The 18212-nt window shown below is 59.7% G+C and overlaps 1 protein-coding gene across 1 annotated transcript; it reads left to right on the top strand.

Moving 5' to 3' along the window:
• Positions 1 to 16769: 16769 nt before the first annotated feature.
• On the top strand, positions 16770 to 17492 carry BHLHE23 (basic helix-loop-helix family member e23). Its single transcript, XM_030841501.2, has one exon. The coding sequence runs from the start codon at positions 16770 to 16772 to the stop codon at positions 17490 to 17492; it is 723 nt and encodes a 240-aa protein (XP_030697361.2).
• The last annotated feature ends 720 nt before the right edge of the window (positions 17493 to 18212 follow it).

Genomic DNA, 18212 nt, shown 5'->3' with positions numbered 1-18212 from the left:
GTTAGGAAAAGCAGGAGAACTTGACTTCCTTCCCCCCAAAATGACTCTTCTGACTGAAAGGGGAAACAGTGCAATAAATGAGGGTGTCCGTTGACGCCGCCAAAGAGTGGCCACAGGCGAGTTACCACATTGGTAAGGCGCTGAGCCTGGGACTCCGGATGGAGGCCAGGTCTGAGCCCAGCTAGGTTTGTGATAAGGAAGACCCTTGTGGTCTATTACAAGTTCATCACTAAAGGGATGTTGCCTATAAGCCTAAATTACACTTAGTGGCCCATCTCTGAGGAACCTGCCTCCCAGGTAATGAGCATTCAGCTAAAATATCTTTGTTTAGCTCCCAGGAAACATCTTGCCCAGGCCCACCTGTGAATGGCTGCAGGAAGGAAGGAATTAACACATCCGCTCCGGAGGCTGACCGGAAGCAGGACATGTCTGACTTTACTCCCTCCCCTTTTAGTGTAGAGGGAGCCTGAATCCTAACTCAGGCGAGAGGGTTCTTTGGGACATGAGTCCACCCTCTTCTCCGTCTGCTGGCTTCGAATCAAGTCACTATTCCTGGTCCCAACAACTAGTCTCTCGATTTATCGGCCTGTCGTGCGGCCAGAAGTAGGACCTTGGACGCAGCAACAATTTCAGTTTACTTTTAGGTGAAAATGTTGAGGCTGCCCACAGGGTAAGTTGTCCAGACACAAGAACCCACATGTTGTGTGATTCCACCTCCATGAAATGTCCAAACCAGGCACAAGTTGTCAGTGGTGGCCGGGGGCGGGGAGGGGCTTCCTTCTGGGTGACGAGGGTGTTCTGGAGTTAGAGGGTGGCGATGATTGCACAGTGTTGTGCATGTGCTAAATGCCGACGAATCGCACACTCTAAAGGATGAGATGTACAGAACGTGCGTCATATTCCAACACAGCTGCTCCCGAAAAGGAAACCCCAGCCACGTGGTGCAGGCAGGACCGAGGCAAGGGGGCAGCATCCCCGGCTCCCAGCAGGCACCGTCCCGCCAGGGTCGTGAGGTCGGCTGTGCTCCACTTGGGGGGACACTCTGGGGACACAGGCTGTGTGGGGGGCTGACTCTTTCCTGTTGTGCATTAAATAGATTCCACTGACATCACCGCTCGGGAGGCAGCTGCAGGCGGAAACTCCTGGACAAATTCTAACCAGGCCTCCTGAGCTCCCTTTCGGATGAGCCTCCACCCTGGCTTCTGGGTCCCCCTCATAGAGTCCGGTTCTGGCGAGACCCCTGCTAAGTCCGCTTAACCAGCACCCCCAACCCGGCCTCAGGGGCAAGGGACCCGGGCAGTCACTCCAAGTCCCGAGCTCAGACATATTAATGATTAAGGCTCTGTAGCTGCCATCTGGGACTCAACTTTTGAACAAGGGGCCCTGCGTTGTCATTTTGTGCTGGAGCGCATACATCCTGGGCTGGTCCTGCATCCCCCGTTGGGGGAGATAAAGGCTGACCACATTCCCGGCTTCCTGGTGTGTCTGGAGTGAAGGCCAGTGGATCCTCGCCCTGCCAGCCCCCAGAAAGCCACAGCCGCCAGGAGGGACAGCTCTGGGGATGGGGCAGGTCAAGGCCGGCTAATCCCCAGGGGTAGGACCCCAGGGGTCCCGGGCTCTGCCATCCACTGCTCTCAGCATCTGAGCCCCAATGACCAGCAAGGGGCCAGCGCACGCGGAAGGCGGGACGGAGGGGGCTGGCACATGTGGAGTGAGTGAACGAGGCGGGGGCTCGGGTGAATTCGAGAAAAGAAACCACAGGGACAGGGGCTTCCCTGGAGGTCCAGGGGCTAAGACTCCGCACTCCCAATTCCGGGGACCCGGGTTTGATCCCTGGTCAGGGAACTAGATCCCACATGCTTCAACTAAGAAGTCCGCGTGCCGCAGCTAAGGATCCTGCGTGCTGCAACTAAGACTCGGCACAGCCAAAATAAATAAATAAATAAATATTTAAAAAAAAAAAAAAAAGAAAGAAACCACAGAGACAGCCAGGGAGGGAGACGGCAGGAGGGTAAACTGTCCGTGCCCCACGTGGTTCTGGCCTCCCTGTTACGAGCTGAATCGTGTCCCCCCAGATTCGTCTGCTGAAGCCCCAACCACCAGGACCTCGGAATAGGACCTTATTTGGAAATAACCCAGAGGCCACTGCAGACGTAAATAGTTCAGGTGAGGTCCTTAGGGTGGCCCTGATCCGACCTGGCTGGTGTCCTTAGAAGAAGGGGACATTGGGACACAGCCACGATCATGGGGGGACAGACGCAGGGATGGGGTGAGGTGTCCACAAGCCCAGGGCACCGAGGAAGGCCGGCACCACCAGAGGCTGGGAGAGCCGGGACAGACGGTCCCCCAGACCCTCAGACCCAGAAGGACCAGCTTTGCCACACCTTGACCTCCGATGTTGGCCTCCAGAACCAGGAGAGAATGGATTTCTGCCGTGTGAGCCCCGCCACCGTGTGTGCGCTATGACAGCGGCCCTGGCTGGTCCTGGGGGAGGCGGACACGCGTGCGCTCTGTGACAGCAGCCCCGTCTGGTCCTGGGGGAGGCGGACGCGCCCGAAGAGGCCGGGACTCCCTGCGCTGATGGTCACCGCCTCGCCGCGTGCAGCCCTCCCCCCACCCCCGTGCGGATGGAGGGCCTCCTCTCGCGGCTCCCGAGGGTCCAGTGCCCAGCAGACCAGGCCTTCGTGGCTCCCTGGGTCTCCCTCCTGGTGTCACTCAGAAGCTGCTGGGATGGCGGCGGCCGGGCCGCCCACCCAGTTCCTCCAGCTCCCCGGGACCCCCGGCCGGCCCCACCCTCTCGAGGCCCACGGGGCCAGTATGTCGCTTCCCGAGCCATGGAGCCCCACGGTGAGCGTGTGTGCACACGGCAGAGAACAGCAGGGATGGACACAGAAACGGCAGCTTCCGAAGAGGCCTGAATCCCAGCCACAAGCATCTATCGGCTCAGAGGAGCGAGCTCGGCACCTCGGTCAGCTAAGCGCCCGCTGTTCCGAGCTTTCATCCTCACGGAGCCCTGGTCGTGGCGGTGGATGTGAGATCGCGCCCGCCTCGCGTGTGGACACGGCAGGGCCGCCCCCAGGCCCCCAGCCTCTGACCAGCCTGGGGAGCGTCTCGGCACTGGGAGGAATCTGGTTTCTCAGACATGAGAGCCTGGGGCTCTCAGGAATTCCGTGTTTTCCCCAATGTTGACCGTTTTCATCATCAAAATAGTTCAGTTGTTTACTCGGGTCCTTTCTTCCTCCACTTTCCTCCTCACTTTGTGCTGCGCTCAGCCCTCGATGGGAAAGAAAACTTAGGAGTACGTGAAATATGATGGGCTCAATGCCACCCTCCACCCCATCACCCCCTCCCATCAGCAATCCGACTGGAGAAATCATAGCAGGACCCCCTCCAGGGGCTCCTCTGGCTTCAGAGAAACTGCTGGAAATGAAGGGGCCCCGAGAGAAAGTGGACAGAGTCGCTGACGCGTCAGCACGACCTCTGCTCACGGCAGGGCCTGGCTCCAGTGACACCGACCCCACACCGCCGCTGGCGCTCCAACAGCCTGGGTCCCAGGGTGCATTCCCAGGGACCAGCGACCCCACAGCGATGGACCCAAAGCCATTTCTATCTCGTCAGGAGATGCTGTGTGTGTGCGCGCGCGCGTGCGCGCGTGCGCACGTGTATGTAGGGTGGCGGCATTTTTTGCTAATTAACATTTTTATGCTGAAATCTCTAATTTTCACATTGTTCTAGAATCTACTTTGTGCGGAAAATGTGAAATAATTCTGAGCTCCCACCCTGTTTTTAAAAGTCGCTCACATTTGACTAATTTCAAAACCTGGGGCCAGGTCAGCTGCAACTGTCGCCCATCCCCACCAGGTGGCGCCACCATGATGAGCTGCTTACTCGGGCCACAAACGTGGATGCCGGTAGTGGGGCTGGTCCCAGCCGGGCCAGGGGGCATCTGGCCACATCTCCTTCGGGTCGGCACCCACGGCTGCGGGCACTCTGCTGTTGACACGCGTTGGAAGGTTCCGGTCGCCTCCGGGGCACACAGCCCTCGTTCCCTCCCTGCCGCCCATTCCCCTTAATTAAGCAGAACGTGGGGCGACACTGTCCCTTTCACTAGGATGCACCCGGGAAGGCGCAGGCACAACGGAGAAGTCCCAAGTGCCAGCTGGGCTGGGGCAAAAGGGATGGCGCTGAGTCCGATGCTGAGCAGACCCAAGTCCAAGCCCTCCTGACGAAGGCAGGAGGCTGGGGAGACTGTGCCTCTCTGGGAACCAGAAGTGACGGGCAGGCAGGGCCCTGTGCAAGCCGAGGGGTAAGACCAAGGGGCTGGGTCTGCCCAGCTCTGGCCCCCAGGGAGAGTGATGGGGGAGAGGGCTGGCAGCTCACAGCACCAGCGTGGGCCAGTTCCCAGCAGGACAGCAGCCCTCTGCTCAAACAGGACACCACCCAACGCAACCTCCTCCAGGAAGCCTTCCTGGAACCAGCCCAGCTACGTGACTCCCCATCTTCCCACTCCCCTCCCCTGGGCCTGGGTCCTGCCGCTTTCCAGACTAGCTTGGGGGGTCTGCAGGGTTTGACGGAGGGAGAGGGGGAACCCACAGGAGACGATCAGTCTAGGTTGGGGGCGGCTCTAGGGACTGGGCTGCCTGGGCAGAGGCCAGGTGCTGGCACTCGCTGGACTAGACGGAGCTTGGTCTCATGTGGGAGGTGGAGGGGCGGGTTCTGATGGCTGGGTGCCCATCCCTGGAGATGGGGAGGGTCAGCCACCCAAACCGCAAGGACCAAGAGTAGGGAATGAGACTCTGGGTAGAATGTTCAGGCCGAGCGAGCGGCTGCTAGAAGGGAAACGAAGCGCCTGCTTCCCCTGGGGCTGCTGAGCTGACGCTAGCCTGCAGCTCCTGACACTCTGGGGGGCCCACCTGCCCGAGAGCAAAGTCAGCACAGAACCAGTCGAGCTGAGAGACGGGGACGAGTCCTCGTGCCGTCATCCGGGCACCTAGACCCAGCTGTGCCTGAAGCCATCCTCGGTTCACAGAGCTGAAAACTCCAGAGGCCCCTGTCTTCTTAAACCACTTGCAATTAGTGAGGATTCCTTCCATCAAAAGTGACTGGATTCCAGCAGGTGGTGACTTAAAGAGAAGTCAGACGGTCACAGAGTCAGTACCAGGAAGCTAAGGTGTCGGCTGAGCCAGTGCCATACACACAGATCTCTGGACCCCAGCGCCCCGTGCTGCTCACACTCTGTTGCTTGGACACCCCCTTCCCACCCCCCACGGAAACTGAGGAGGGGCGGTGGGTCATGTCAGAGGCTGTGCCTCGTGTCTGTGGGTCTGGAAGGAGGAGAAGGCCCCACTCCCACCTGCCTCGCCGTGATAAATGACAAACACCCACTTAAGGAAGCAGGGGGCCGGGCCATACGGGCTCCCTGCCCCCTGTCACGGGTGATCCCCCTCCTGACCCCAAGACTCCAGCCAACAAGCTTGCTCCAACAAACACCATTCATTTGCTTTTTTTTTTTTGCGGTACGCGGGCCTCTCACAGTTGTGGCCTCTCCCGTTGCGGAGCACAGGCTCCGGACGCGCAGGCTCAGTGGCCATGGCTCACGGGCCCAGCCGCTCTGCGGCATGTGGGATCTTCCTGGACCGGGGCACGAACCCGTGTCCCCTGCATTGGCAGACGGACTCTCAACCCCTGCGCCACCAGGGAAGCCCCATTTGCTTTTAATTGCGCCATAAGTAATTGTTTAGGGGGCTGAAGATCTCCTTTTTAAATTTTCTATGTATTAATATTTAACCTTAACGAAGTACAGAATCGTTTGTGCAATAACGTGGGAGCCATGGAAGGAGGAATCAGCCACTGACACGTCACCAGGGTCCCCGGGCTGCTGCGGCGTCACGCCTCCACACGCACCGCAGGCCCCCGGGTGCTGCGGCCAGAAGGGCTGCCGGGGAGCAATGCAGCCAGGGCAGCTCCGGGTTCAGGCCAGAGCCCAGGCCAGGGCCCTGGGCCGTGTGTGATGTGTGGAAGGGGACATTCGGGGGAGACCGGCTCCTCTCCTCCTGCCTTCAGAGGGTCCAGGCATGCAGGTCTCCACATCCTCGCAGACCCCTCGTCCATCCAGGCTGCCCTCACACCTGCTGGAGGCCCTGACGCAGACAGCTGCGGCCACGTCCATCCAGAACTCGCCCACGTGAGACACAGGACATGGAGATGGGGGGAGGGGGCAGAGCCAGGTGGGCCTCAAGTCCCCCAGGTGAGAGTGCAGCACCCCCGCCCAGGACCCTGCACCCTCCCAGCCGGGGTTTCAAGCCCAGGGCGCCCCTGATCCCGCTCTGTAGCCAGAGAGAGGCCAGTACAAGCTCGGGCTCTGCCCCTGAGGGCCGTGTGACCCGGGCCACGCCGACCCTGCTGTAGAGCAGGAGGAAAGAGGTCGCTGGCGCCTGGCAAGGAGCACAGTGTCGGCAGAATCTGCCCCTCCGCTGTTCAATAAACATCAAAGCCTCAGAAGCCCTGGGTTCCAGGTGACGGGGAGAAGAAGACCCCTGAGAACCCAAGGTCAATCCAGAGATGAGAAATACAGCCGACGCACAGAGACGGAATGGACACGGGGAGAAGAAGACCTCTGAGAACCCAAAGTCAATCCAGAGATGAGAAATACAGCCGACGCAAAGAGACAGGATGGACACGGGGAGAAGAAGACCTCTGAGAACCCAAGGTCAATCCAGAGATGAGAAATACTACTGAGGCACAGAAACAGAATGGACAGAATTAACAGATGAGACTTTGCAAGAAAACAAGTCAATTTGAAGACAGCAATATTAATACCCAAAAGGAAGCCCGCAGAAGAAAAAAATATCAAAAAAAAAAAAGAGCAGAATGTCAGCGGCATGGGGGCAATATTAGGGTGGGTGGTGGAGGGACAGAAAAGTGGACCCTAAAGCGTGATGGTCAATTTTCCAAATCTGTTGGAAATCCAGAGATTGAAGAAGCTTGCCCCAAGCCGAATAAACGTAAGAAACCACCACAAGCCTAACAAAACCGTCAAACACCAGTGAGGAAGGAAACTCTGAAGCCATCAAAGAAAACAGACAAATGACATAGAGCGGACAGGCGTCTGAGTTAGAGCAGGATTCCCGGGGAACCACACAGGTTAGAAGACTCGGAGGTGACGTACTGCAAGTGCTGACAGAAGGAGGAAATCGATCCAGCTAACCGCTCCGTCCAGTGAAAACATCCTCGCGACGAAGTTCCTCTAAACCGACGCACAAAAGGTCAGCCCCAGGGCACGCACAGGACACAGTAAAGTTCTTCAGGCAGAAGGAGGGTGACGTCGGATGGGTCTACACGAAAGAAAGGGGGCCAGATGTGGGAAAGACGTGGATCGATAGAAAAACTGTTACAATCATTTTTGATTTTTCAAAGGTGATGGACGGTTGAAGGCAAAAATATTAATCACGCGCTGTGGGGATTATAACCTCTGTAGACGGGTAAAATGCAGGACAGGCGTAGCACAAAGGCTGAGGGTGGTAAACGGGTACAGTCGCGCATACGTGACGGGCACACGGCTGGGCAAAGACCGCGGGGCCGTTTGCAGACTTGCGTCCTACACCTGCCGGGTGTGAAGGATCAACCCCTGAGGATGTGAAACGCGGAGGAGAATCTCAGAAGCCAACAGTAAAGGTAGAAAGGGAATCACCTGAGAACTCAATCCAAAGTGACGCAGGAAAAGAGGGGAAAAGAAACAAGAAGAGACGGGACAGCCAGCCAGCAAAACTCGTAGGAGAGGCGGATTTTCAAAAGCGAAAAGCATTGAAGAGAAGAAGACGTAAATAAACACAGAGACCCCGAAAGCGCCTCAGTACATGGAAAACAGGCCATTCAACACCGTCGAGACAAACTGCCCTGGGCTTCATCAGGTGAAGCCCTGCCCGCAGAGGACCCCGGGGGACACCCGCCAAACTCCACAGACGATGGGGCTCACGGGCCAGAGCTGGATGGACACACGGACAGACAGACTTTCCTCAGCACCGCCGACCGGCAACGGCCCACGTCCAGGCATCCACACGGGGTCTAATGCGAATATGGCAGCCAGGACACAGCCCGCGGCCACGAGTCACCCGCGCAGCTGTGGGCAGGGAGCTCAGACCGATGGAGACGCAGGACTGCGTGTCTGGGGGGGGGCGTCCGATGCCAGGACAGCGCCCAGGGCACACACGCCCCAGGACGTCATGACCACTAGCCCAGTGTCGGGTCCCCGCACCTGGACACGCACCACGCGTCAGGGCTCAGAAGTGGTGCGTCCAGGCTGAGGGGCCGAGGAGAGGGGGACCCCCAGGGTGGGAGACCGACCTCCACAGTCTCTCCAGGCGACCTCTCGGCCTCACTACCCCACTTTGCGGAAGGGGAAATGGCGGGCCTCCCACGCAGGAGGCCCGTGGGAGAGCAGGGCCTGCTGGACGGCCAGCTCCACACGGCGGCCATCCCAGCGGGGCTGGCCTGCCGGAGTGCGCGGGGCGGGTGGCGCACATGGGACCCTCTCCAGACCCACCTAAGCCCACAGCGCCCGAGAGGCAGGTGCCACAGCTGGGCCTCGGTTTACCCATTTTACAGGTGAGGACAGAGTTGGGGGTCCAGGGTGGGCTGCCAGCAGCCTGGCTCCGGGACCTGGGCCCTGAGCACCGTCCATCTGTGCCTGACGCTGACTCCAGCCCCTCCCTGGGGCTGGACCCACCTCCCTTCCGGCACCAGGCAGGCATCGCACAAACGCCCGCCCCCAGCCCGCTCCACTGCCCTCCCAGCTCAGTGGTGCCCAGACCTGCTGCTGGTGCCCGCAGCACCCCCTCCAGAGCTCACCCTGACCCGAGGCTGCTGCCTCCAGAGCAGGACGGTGGGGCTGGGGGTCAGAGGTGGGGACAGCAGGCACCCGTCCCCCCCTTCTGAGCCACTGTGCAGAGCCCAGCACTGGTCGTCCAGAAGGTCCAGGGCCTGAGGTCTGGCCCAAGGGCACCCAAGGCCACACTCGGACACCAGCATCCTGCTGCCCCCAAACCTCCCCCGGACTCGGCCACACAAACCCAGGGCCTTGCTGCCCCCTGGAGGCCAGGAGGCAGATGGCCCCTAAGGGGCGGCCCTCCTCCGCCCTCCCCAAGTCAGAGGAGCTGGGTGGGGGCAGGGGTCTTGCCCTGGGCACACAAGCTGTCCCCTAGCCGGCACCACGAGACCTCCCCTGGGCAGCCCCCCTGCCCACGCAGAGCCCGCCACTCACACCCACACCTATTAAGTGCTCAGCAGGGGCTCAGGGCCCCTCGGGGACCTCAGGGAGGCCTGGGCGGGTGGGCGAGGCCCAGCACAGCTAAGCTGGCGCACAGGGGCGCGGGGAGGGACACGGGCCTGCGGGAGGCCTCTGCATTTTGTTTATTTCCCATCAGGAGTCCTGGCCTGTGACTTTCTTCTCTCCTGTCCTTGTCTGGCTTTGGTACCAGGGCAATGCTGGCCTCGTAAAGTGAGTTTGGAAGTGTTCCTTCCTCTGCAAGTTTTTGTAAGATTTTGAGAAGTCGTGTTAATTCCTCTTTAAATGTTTGGTAAAATTCACCCGAGAAACCATGGGCCTGGGCTCTTCCGTGTTGGGAGGGTTTTAATTACTGATTCAATCTCCTTACTGGTGACTGGTTTGCTCAGAGTTTCTGTTTGTTCATAATTCAGTGCCGGCAGGTTGTGTGTCTCTCGGAACTTATCCATTTCTTCAGAGTTGTGCAGCACACGGTGTCTTGTCCACAGCAGCCCCTCCCGGTCCTCCGTGCTCCTGTGGCACCAGCTAGAAAGCACGCAGATGTTCATGGCAACTTCACTCACAAGTGCCAACCGCTAACAGAAGAGACAGACGATATTTGTAAGTATGTGGACATTGTTAACAGTGCACTCAATGCATCTGATCACATTAATTTGTTTAATATTTATTTATTTTGGCTGTGCCGCATCTTAGTTGAGGCACGCGGGATCTTCACTGTGGCACGGGGGGTTTTTTAGTTGCGGCATATGGGATCTAGTTCCCCAACCAGGGACCGAACCCAGGCCCCCTGCATTGGGAGCGCGGAGTCTTAACCACTGTGCCACCAGGGAAACCCCAAGCAAATTAATTTATAAAGAACACCACACTCCCCAAAAAAGTTTACAAAAATTGAGCAGATAAGTCACAGAGGCTTGGGGTGAGGGAGAAACAGGTGGGGAACAGGAGACTTTTAGGGCCATGAAACTATTCTGTATGGTGGACACATGTCATTATACCTTTGTAAAAACCTGTAGAGTACAACACAAAGGGTGAACCGTAACGTAGACTATGGATTTTAGGTAATAATGATGTATCTGTTGGTTCATCAGTTGTAACAAACGTAGCAACCAGTGCAAGATGTTAATAATAAGGGACACTGAGGGTGGGGTGGGGGAAGGGGTGTGTGGGAACTGTGTACTTTCCCATCCATTCTTCTGTAAACTTTAAAACTACTCTTTAGGGACTTCCCTGGGGGTCCAGTGGGTAAGACTCTGAGCTCCCAATGCAGGGGGCCCGGGTTCGATCCCTGGTCGGGGAACTAGATCCCACATGCATGCCGCAACTAAGAGTCCACATGCCACAACTAAGACCCGGCGCGGCCTAAATAAATAAATAAATCTACTCTTTTAAAAAAAGTGTATAAAAATCTTTGATTGACCATACGCTGACTCTAAACCAAGTTTGAACAAAGAAAATAAGTAACCGTATTAATGTCTTTGGGGAACAAATTTTTCAGATGAATCTTAACGTGCCCAGTAGAAGGGCTTTATGGGTGGTGTCAGTTTTTCCTCGCCATCTGTCAATTTTTGTCTGATATATTCAATAGCACAGTAAAAGACTTTATCACGGCTCTTTCAGCATCTATCAGACAAATACACACACACACACAAAGAATTTGAACAACACAGTATGCTTGATTGAATATATATATATAAAATTTCAACTATGCCCAATAAAATTCCCATCCCCTATTATATATGAGCCATGTTCACTGACCACGATGAGATAAGATTAGAAATCAACAAGAAAGCAAAATCAAAAAGTATTTATACATCTGGATATCTCACCCGAGATTTACTTACAAAACGTAGACTAGCTTTCCTGTGAGAAAATCTTCTAACAGACGCTGCTTCAGAGGAATTCAAAGGCTCCGGGTCTGAACCTGGAGAAGCAGGCAGTGTTCATGAGCCTGGACTGAATGTCACGAGGCTTTTGGCCAAGCTTGTTGCTCCTAATAAACCATGGTGGAGGCGTATCTTGTCCAGCTGGGGGAGGGCGTCAGGAGGGCTTCCGGGAAGAGAGGTGCGTTCAGCCCTGTGGAATGGGCAGGGGTGTTCCAGGTGGGCAGATGGCCAAAGTCAAAGTACAGAAACCAGAAACATCCCACATCACTGGCGCCAGCGTAGCCCACCTGGCTGGTGCCGGGGGCAACACGGGATGTGGCTCACGCGTGGGGATGGGCAGGACCTGGAATGCCCCAAGGAGCAGGGCTCTATCCTGCCGGTGACTGGGAGCTACCAGGCATCTTAAGTGGAAGGAGATCAGGTCAGCCGGGAATCTATGTACTGATGGAGAAAAGGGGGCAGAGAACACGCAAGGAAGGTCAGAGCTGAAGCCACCTGCGTCAGAACCCCGGGGGCCCCCTGCTTCCTCCCCGAGTTTTCGCGCGGACTCAGTAGCTCTCTTTTTATTACTCCAGGTCAACGCTGTGCCACTAACCAAGGCGTCTGTTTGGGGAGGTAAATTCAGGCTGACGCATTCTGGGCATCCCCCCCGCACGCCCGGCAGGGCCACCTCTGAGGCGATCTGAAGATCCAGTTGGTGGGACGTGATCTGAGTCTTGAGCAACTCCCGGGAGACGGTCAGTACCAGGAGACTGTCTCCTCTATACCCCACCCAGAGGCCACAAGCCCACAGCTCATATGGCGTTAAAACCTCCTCTCCTGCAATGTGGATGGACCTGGAAACCTGCTCAGTGAGAGAAGCCAGTCACAAAAGGCCACATAGCGTATGAGTCCATTTACACGAAACGTCCAGAGCAGGCAAATCCATAGAGACAGAAAGCACACTGCTGGTTGCCATGGGCTTCATTTGCAAAGGGAGGAACGGGAGTGATAGGTAATGGATACGAGTCTTTTGGGGATGACGAACGTGCCCTGGAATAGACTGTCATGATGGACACTGTGAATGACACTGTGAATAAACTAAAAACCTTGAATCTTAAACTTGAAGTGGGGGGAAATGTATAGTACGCAAATTATATCTCAGTAAAGCTGGGTTTTTTTTAAAAATTTCTTTTCATCACCCTGGACTAACCTGGCACGGTGTCCGCTAGGGGGGTGGGGGGGAATAAGGGAGGGGGGAGGGAGGGCTTTGTAAGCTGTCAAGTCCTGTCAAAATGCAGGAGGTGGTGGTTTTGTGGGGTTTCTAAAAACAACTTGAACAAAAACAGGTTCTTGTAAGTGGATTGGGGGCCATCTTTACCTTCCCCCCAGGGGGACATGGAGACTGCAGACAGTCAGAGGCCAGAGCTGCCAACCAGAGGTTCTGAGGCGCAGCTCGGGGGACTGAAAGGACAATTACCAAGTGCTACCCAGAGGCACTTGGTGAGAGGTACACGGAGACACAAGCCCCTAAAATGAGCCTCGGGACTGGCGCTCCATCACCAGAGACCCATGGAAACAATGGGGGCAGGGGCGGAGTCTCAGCTGAGACGCAGGACCAAGGCTGCCCCAAAGGAGCCTCCGTTGAGCCTCTTCCCTGCCTGGTGAGGCCCGAGGCTGTCTTGGCTGCCCCAACCTGCTGCCCTCGGCCTCCCCCCGGAGACCTCCCCCCGGAGACCTCCCCCCGGAGGAACGTCCACACCAAACAGCAAAGGGCCACGACCGTGTTTAGCCTTCTGCGCTTAGGAAATAGCGCAGAAAAAAAATCACAACCCAAAAGCAAGTGTGGGGCTGCAAAACAAAACCAATAAAAACATGAAGAGGTTTGAAATCAATATTCCTTGGGTGTCTTCCAGCCCAGGAATGGCCACGGGGCTTCTTAACGTTAAAGCAAGCTGCGTGTCAGTGACGACTGCAATGAAACTGTTGAAACATCAGAAATTATACAAGGAATGAGGAATACCCTCTGAACAGGTGGCGGGAAGTTGAGCGGGGTTCTCATGCCCAGGTGTGGAAAGCGGCATCTTCCACCCCAAGGCTGGCGTGGCCCCCAAAGAGGCCAGTGGGTCTGCGTCCAGCAGCCATGCTTGGGTGCCTTGTCTTTTACCTGATTCTGGTGAAGCGCTGGCCTCTGGAGCCCCCGCCTCCGAATTCAGGGAGGGGGGCTTCTCGCTGTGCCCCGCTCTCCCCGTTGTGGACAGGAGGTGAGGCTTGTGTGGACAGGGTCCGGGAGGGCCTGAGAACGAGTATTAACCAGCAGGGCCAGCGGGTGGAGCGCAATCTCCCAGGTGGCCAGCAGGGGGCAGCGTCTGACCAAAAACCATGCCTCTCCCGGCGCTTTCAAGATTTGCGGCCGAGCATCGCCCGGATTGGGCCCTCCGGGGAGGCTGCTTGAGGGTCTGGGACCCCAGAGGAAGGCCCGCGCCCCCCACCCCGCCTCCAGCCCTTCTCTGAGCTGCTGAAGTTCAGAAACTGGCCCAGAGCCCTCGCTTCCCGGACTGGAGTGTAGACATCCCAAGGGCCAGGCTGGACCCCGGACTGACACTGTCAGACCCCTCTGGCCCGGGCCCAACGTCGGATTTAATTTAATCTCCCAGCGATGCTGACCTGCAGCCACAGCAGGGGCTCTACTCCAGCCCCTCTTCTGAAAGCCAATATCCTGGGTGCCTGTGGCTTCAATTACTGAATGCTCTGACGACGTTTCCATGTCCCCGTGAGGGCCTGCCAGACACCCCTCGGGTGGTTCAAACGCCCTCACACTCAACATGTCCACAGCACACCCGCCCCCTCAACCCTCCCGCCCTCCAGCCCTGAGTCCCAGAGGTAGGAGGTCATTGGCCCCCATCAGGCCACACCGCTCGTGTCGGCCGCGGGGGTAACAGTGGAGCTGGCCCACCTCTCTCCACGTCCCCTGTCACCTCTGGCAGCTCTGCCAGGCCTGGAGGGACAGCCAGGAGGAAGTGCCCCAAACCCCCTGACCACAGCGGGAGCAGTGATCTGCAGAAAACGCTTCCTTGAGCTCCTACGGTGGCGGCCTCAGCCCTCCCAGCAAAGACCGAACTCCCCACCAGACTGGCCGCCCCTTGGTCTCTGGGCCCCACCCTGGCCCCCTGCTGCCCCCTCCAATGTGCCACGCCCCTTCCAACAGCCTGTAAGCCCCCTGCGCCCAGGGTGCTCCCCCACCCCAGGTGCTTGGCCTGACACCCACTCACCCTTCAGACCATGGCCCAAACACCATGGCGGCCTGTCCATGCTGAGCTGTCCCCACCGCCCTGCCCGTGCCTGACCTCAGCCCAGGAGGCAGTGCAGGGGCTCCTTGGAGAGCCCCCCCAGACCCTTCTTGTCCCTGAGCCCACCTTCAGCCCCAGACGGGACAGGCCCCCCTCCCCTCATCCATCCGCAGGGCCCAGAGCACAGCGACTCTGGTGTTTCCCGCGACTGATGACCCACGTGTTTGTGCCTGTCTCCTCCCACCCAGCATGGAAGCCCTTGAGAGCCAGGATCCCCATCACTGCTGGATTTCCAGAACCTTCCAGAGCGCACACAGCTCTCAGCCATTCGCTGCACAAGAGCACCTGCACCTGCTCACGTTCCCCGAGCACTCGACAACACCGAGATCATCTCTGTTACTCCTCTCCCTGGGAAACCTGGAGAACAGAGAGGTTAAGCTACTCTGTCAAGGTCACACAGCAGGGCCTGGTGAGTGGTTCCCAGGCAGTACTGAGCTGGAGGCCAGGGGGACACCATCTCTTGACTGAGTGGGAAGCAACCACCACCCGCCAACTCCACAAGACCTCCAGGCACCTTCCCACCTGGAGAAAGTCTGGGGTCCTTCATCTCTCATTGGAAAGATTGAAAAGATGAGCCCCGCGGCTGGCAGGATTCCCCCAGATGGGGCTCAATCCGCGAGGAGGAGGCACCTCTGGAAACTCCGCCGAAGCCCTGCAGCCAGTGTGCGCTCCCTGCACTTAGAATGTGGAGAAAGGTCAGGTGGCGCTGCGCTGGCCGTGCACAAAACCGGGACCCAGGTTTGAAAAAGGAACCAGGCTGCTCTCAGTTTCCTACCCTCCCGGGGTTTTTCAACCTGTATTAGAAACTCCATCATTACCCCACCCCTCCCAAACCTTCCGACAGGTCTGGCCTGAATCCTTGCCCCCAACCTCCCAGCCACGGGGACTCTCCTGGCTGGCAGCCCCAGCTCGGCCAGCGCGTCACCCTGAGGCGAGCTGCGCCCAAGGACCAGCCCCCACACCCTCCCCGGCCCAGGCTGGCGGGGAAATTGCGGAACCGGGCATCGTGCATCCCGGGGCCCCGCAGGTGCTCAGGCGACACCCCTGGTCTGACGTCCCCCTGGGGGCACCACAGCCGTCCCTGGAGGGGTTTCCTGGATGAGACTCAGGCCAGGACAGAGGACCCGCCCCCGCCCCAGCCTCTCGCCGGCGCAGCCCCCATCTGCTTTCTCCAGCAGAGCTGCCATGCTCCCCAACTTCATGGTGGAGCCCTCGCCCCCACCCCCAAATAGAAAACTGAGAAAATTCCTCCTCTATGGTAGGGCAAACCATGGAAAAAACCTTTCACTGGAAATAGCAGAGAATTGAAACAAGGTTTTGCCTAAACAAGAGGTTTTTGTCCTTAAGTCTCCGATCCCCGCCTCAAATCACTAAGACTTCAGGGAGCGTGGAAACATCTCCAGGACGCACTTGTCCCCGGAAGCGGCGCGGCGGGGGCTGGACACCCACGAGAGGGCCAGCTGTGGGGAAGGCCCAGCCCAGCCGGGCCTCGGGGCGTTCGGAGCGCGCCCTTTTCCCCGCGGGTTACCCAGCTGTGAGGCCGCTCCTGGAGGGCGCCCACCGAGCGCCCCGGGCGTGCGCTCCGCACCTCCTCCGGCCTCGGCGGGTCAGGCGTCCGCGGTGGGCTGCGCGCTCCCTGCTCCGATACCTGCCTGCGCGGCGCCGGAGGTGGCTCCTGCAAATGGTACCGAAGACGAGGACAAGGCGGCCTGAGGCGGGTGCCCACGAGCGACGGGGGCGCACAGTGACGGCAACCCCCGGGGGTGGCAGGAGGCAGAAGCTCGAGACGCCGGGAAGCAGGAACAGCTCTCCCGGGTCCCGCGGCTTCCACAGCCGTCTCCAACCAGACCTCCAGCTCCTTCCATCCCGGCGGCGCCCCACCCCTGACCATCGGTCAGCGCCGCCGGTGGAGCTGGGCTCCGGGAAGAGGCGGTCACCAAGTTCCCTCTGATTGGACGGCCGCGAAGTCCCAGAGGGCGCCTCCGCACCTTAAAGCAGGAACGGGCGAGGAGAAGGTAGAGCCCTCCGCAGCCCAGCCCTGCGCGCGGCAGCGAGAGGTGGGGAGGAGGGGGTCGGGGGGAGAGGACAGAGACGAGAGAGGGGGAGGCGACCAGGAGGCGGGGCTGGGGCGGGACCCAGAGGCCCCGGCGCGGGGAGGCCCCGGGACCGACCGACCGACCGACTGCCGGACGGAAGCGCCAGCCGGGAGCGGTACCCAGGCTGCGGCAGCGGCCAACGCGCGCGCGGACCCCGGGGAGGCTCGGGCCGGGCCGCATGAGCGCCTGCCTGCCCGGCGAGCCCTCGGGCCCCGGAGGCGCGGCCATGGCCGAGCTCAAGTCGCTGTCGGGGGACGCGTACCTGGCGCTGAGCCACGGCTACGCGGCGGCGGCTGTGGGCCTCGCCTACGGGGCGGCCCGGGGGCCCGAGGCGGCCCTCGGCTACGGCGCGCCGGGCCCGGGCGGCGACCTCCCCGTGGCGTCCGCTCCCCGAGCTCCGGCCGCGGCGGCCGAGAGCAGCGGCGAGCAGAGCGGCGACGAGGATGACGCCTTCGAGCAGCGGCGGCGACGGCGCGGGCCCGGGGGCGCGGCGGACGGGCGGCGGCGGCCCCGGGAGCAGCGCTCGCTGCGGCTGAGCATCAATGCGCGGGAGCGGCGGCGCATGCACGACCTCAACGACGCGCTGGACGGGCTGCGCGCCGTCATCCCCTACGCGCACAGCCCGTCGGTGCGCAAGCTCTCCAAGATCGCCACGCTGCTGCTCGCCAAGAACTACATCCTCATGCAGGCACAGGCCCTGGATGAGATGCGGCGCCTCGTGGCCTACCTCAACCAGGGCCAGGGCTTGGCCGCTCCGGTGGCCGCCGCGCCCCTGACGCCCTTTGGCCAGGCTGCCGTGTACCCCTTCTCCGCCGGCGCCGCGCTGCCCTGCCCAGACAAGTGCGCCGCCTTCTCCGGGACGCCCTCGGCGCTTTGCAAACACTGTAACGGGAAGCCGTAAGGGCCCCGGGCCGCCCCTTCCTTCCGAACGCGTCCTTCATTTCACCTTGACCCCATGACTGTGTCACCCTGCCCCCACCGGACCCCGCCCACGGGGAGAAGGCGGCCAGGCCTCGCTTCCAGCCCTTGCGTGCTGAACATTTGGGCCCGCGGGAAGCGCAAAGCCCATCCGGGCGCGGGATTGAACCGGACAGCGGGGCGCTGGAATCCATGCCCTGGAGCCCGCAGCGCCCAACGGGCACCCTCCCGACGCCCCAGCCCTCGACCCTGGGGACGGGACGGGGGTGACCAAACGTGCTTTTCCGGGCGCCGCCGCTCAGCCTCAAAAAGAAAACCAGGATGGTCGCGACCCCCGGGCAGGTGGTCCTCCCCTGAGCCACCCGGGGGTTGGCGGAGCGCGGGACACAGCGTAGCCCACCTTGGCGGGTCGTGGCCCTCGCTTTGGAACGCGTCTTTGGCCTCCGTCGGCCGCTCTCGCCAAACCTCCGGGCCGCGCTCCGGGTGGGCGTGTCCCCGAGGACGCACCGCGCCCGGCACCTTCCCCCTCTGCCTGCTCCAGGACCCCCGCGCCGAAGCAGCGGAGCTGCGGATGAGCCCCGCCCCGGCCCCGGCTCCGGCTCCGCAGTTGTCGTTTTCAAAGAAGCCGGGCCGCAGCCGCAAAAAGACCCTGGCTAGGAGCTTTGCGGCTCCCAAGTCTGTTGTGTTTGTTTTCTTGCTTGCC

This window comes from Globicephala melas, chromosome 15, assembly GCF_963455315.2.
Source record: "Globicephala melas chromosome 15, mGloMel1.2, whole genome shotgun sequence".
In the NCBI taxonomy this organism is placed as follows: domain Eukaryota; kingdom Metazoa; phylum Chordata; class Mammalia; order Artiodactyla; family Delphinidae; genus Globicephala; species Globicephala melas.
Note: the sequence above shows the minus strand (reverse complement) of the source record. Positions and strands in the feature narration are given on the sequence as shown.

What these genes read in the sequence shown, in the direction of transcription:
- BHLHE23 (XM_030841501.2), top strand. Translation starts at nt 16,770, where the DNA reads ATGAGCGCCTGCCTGCCCGGCGAGCCCTCGGGCCCCGGAGGCGCGGCC.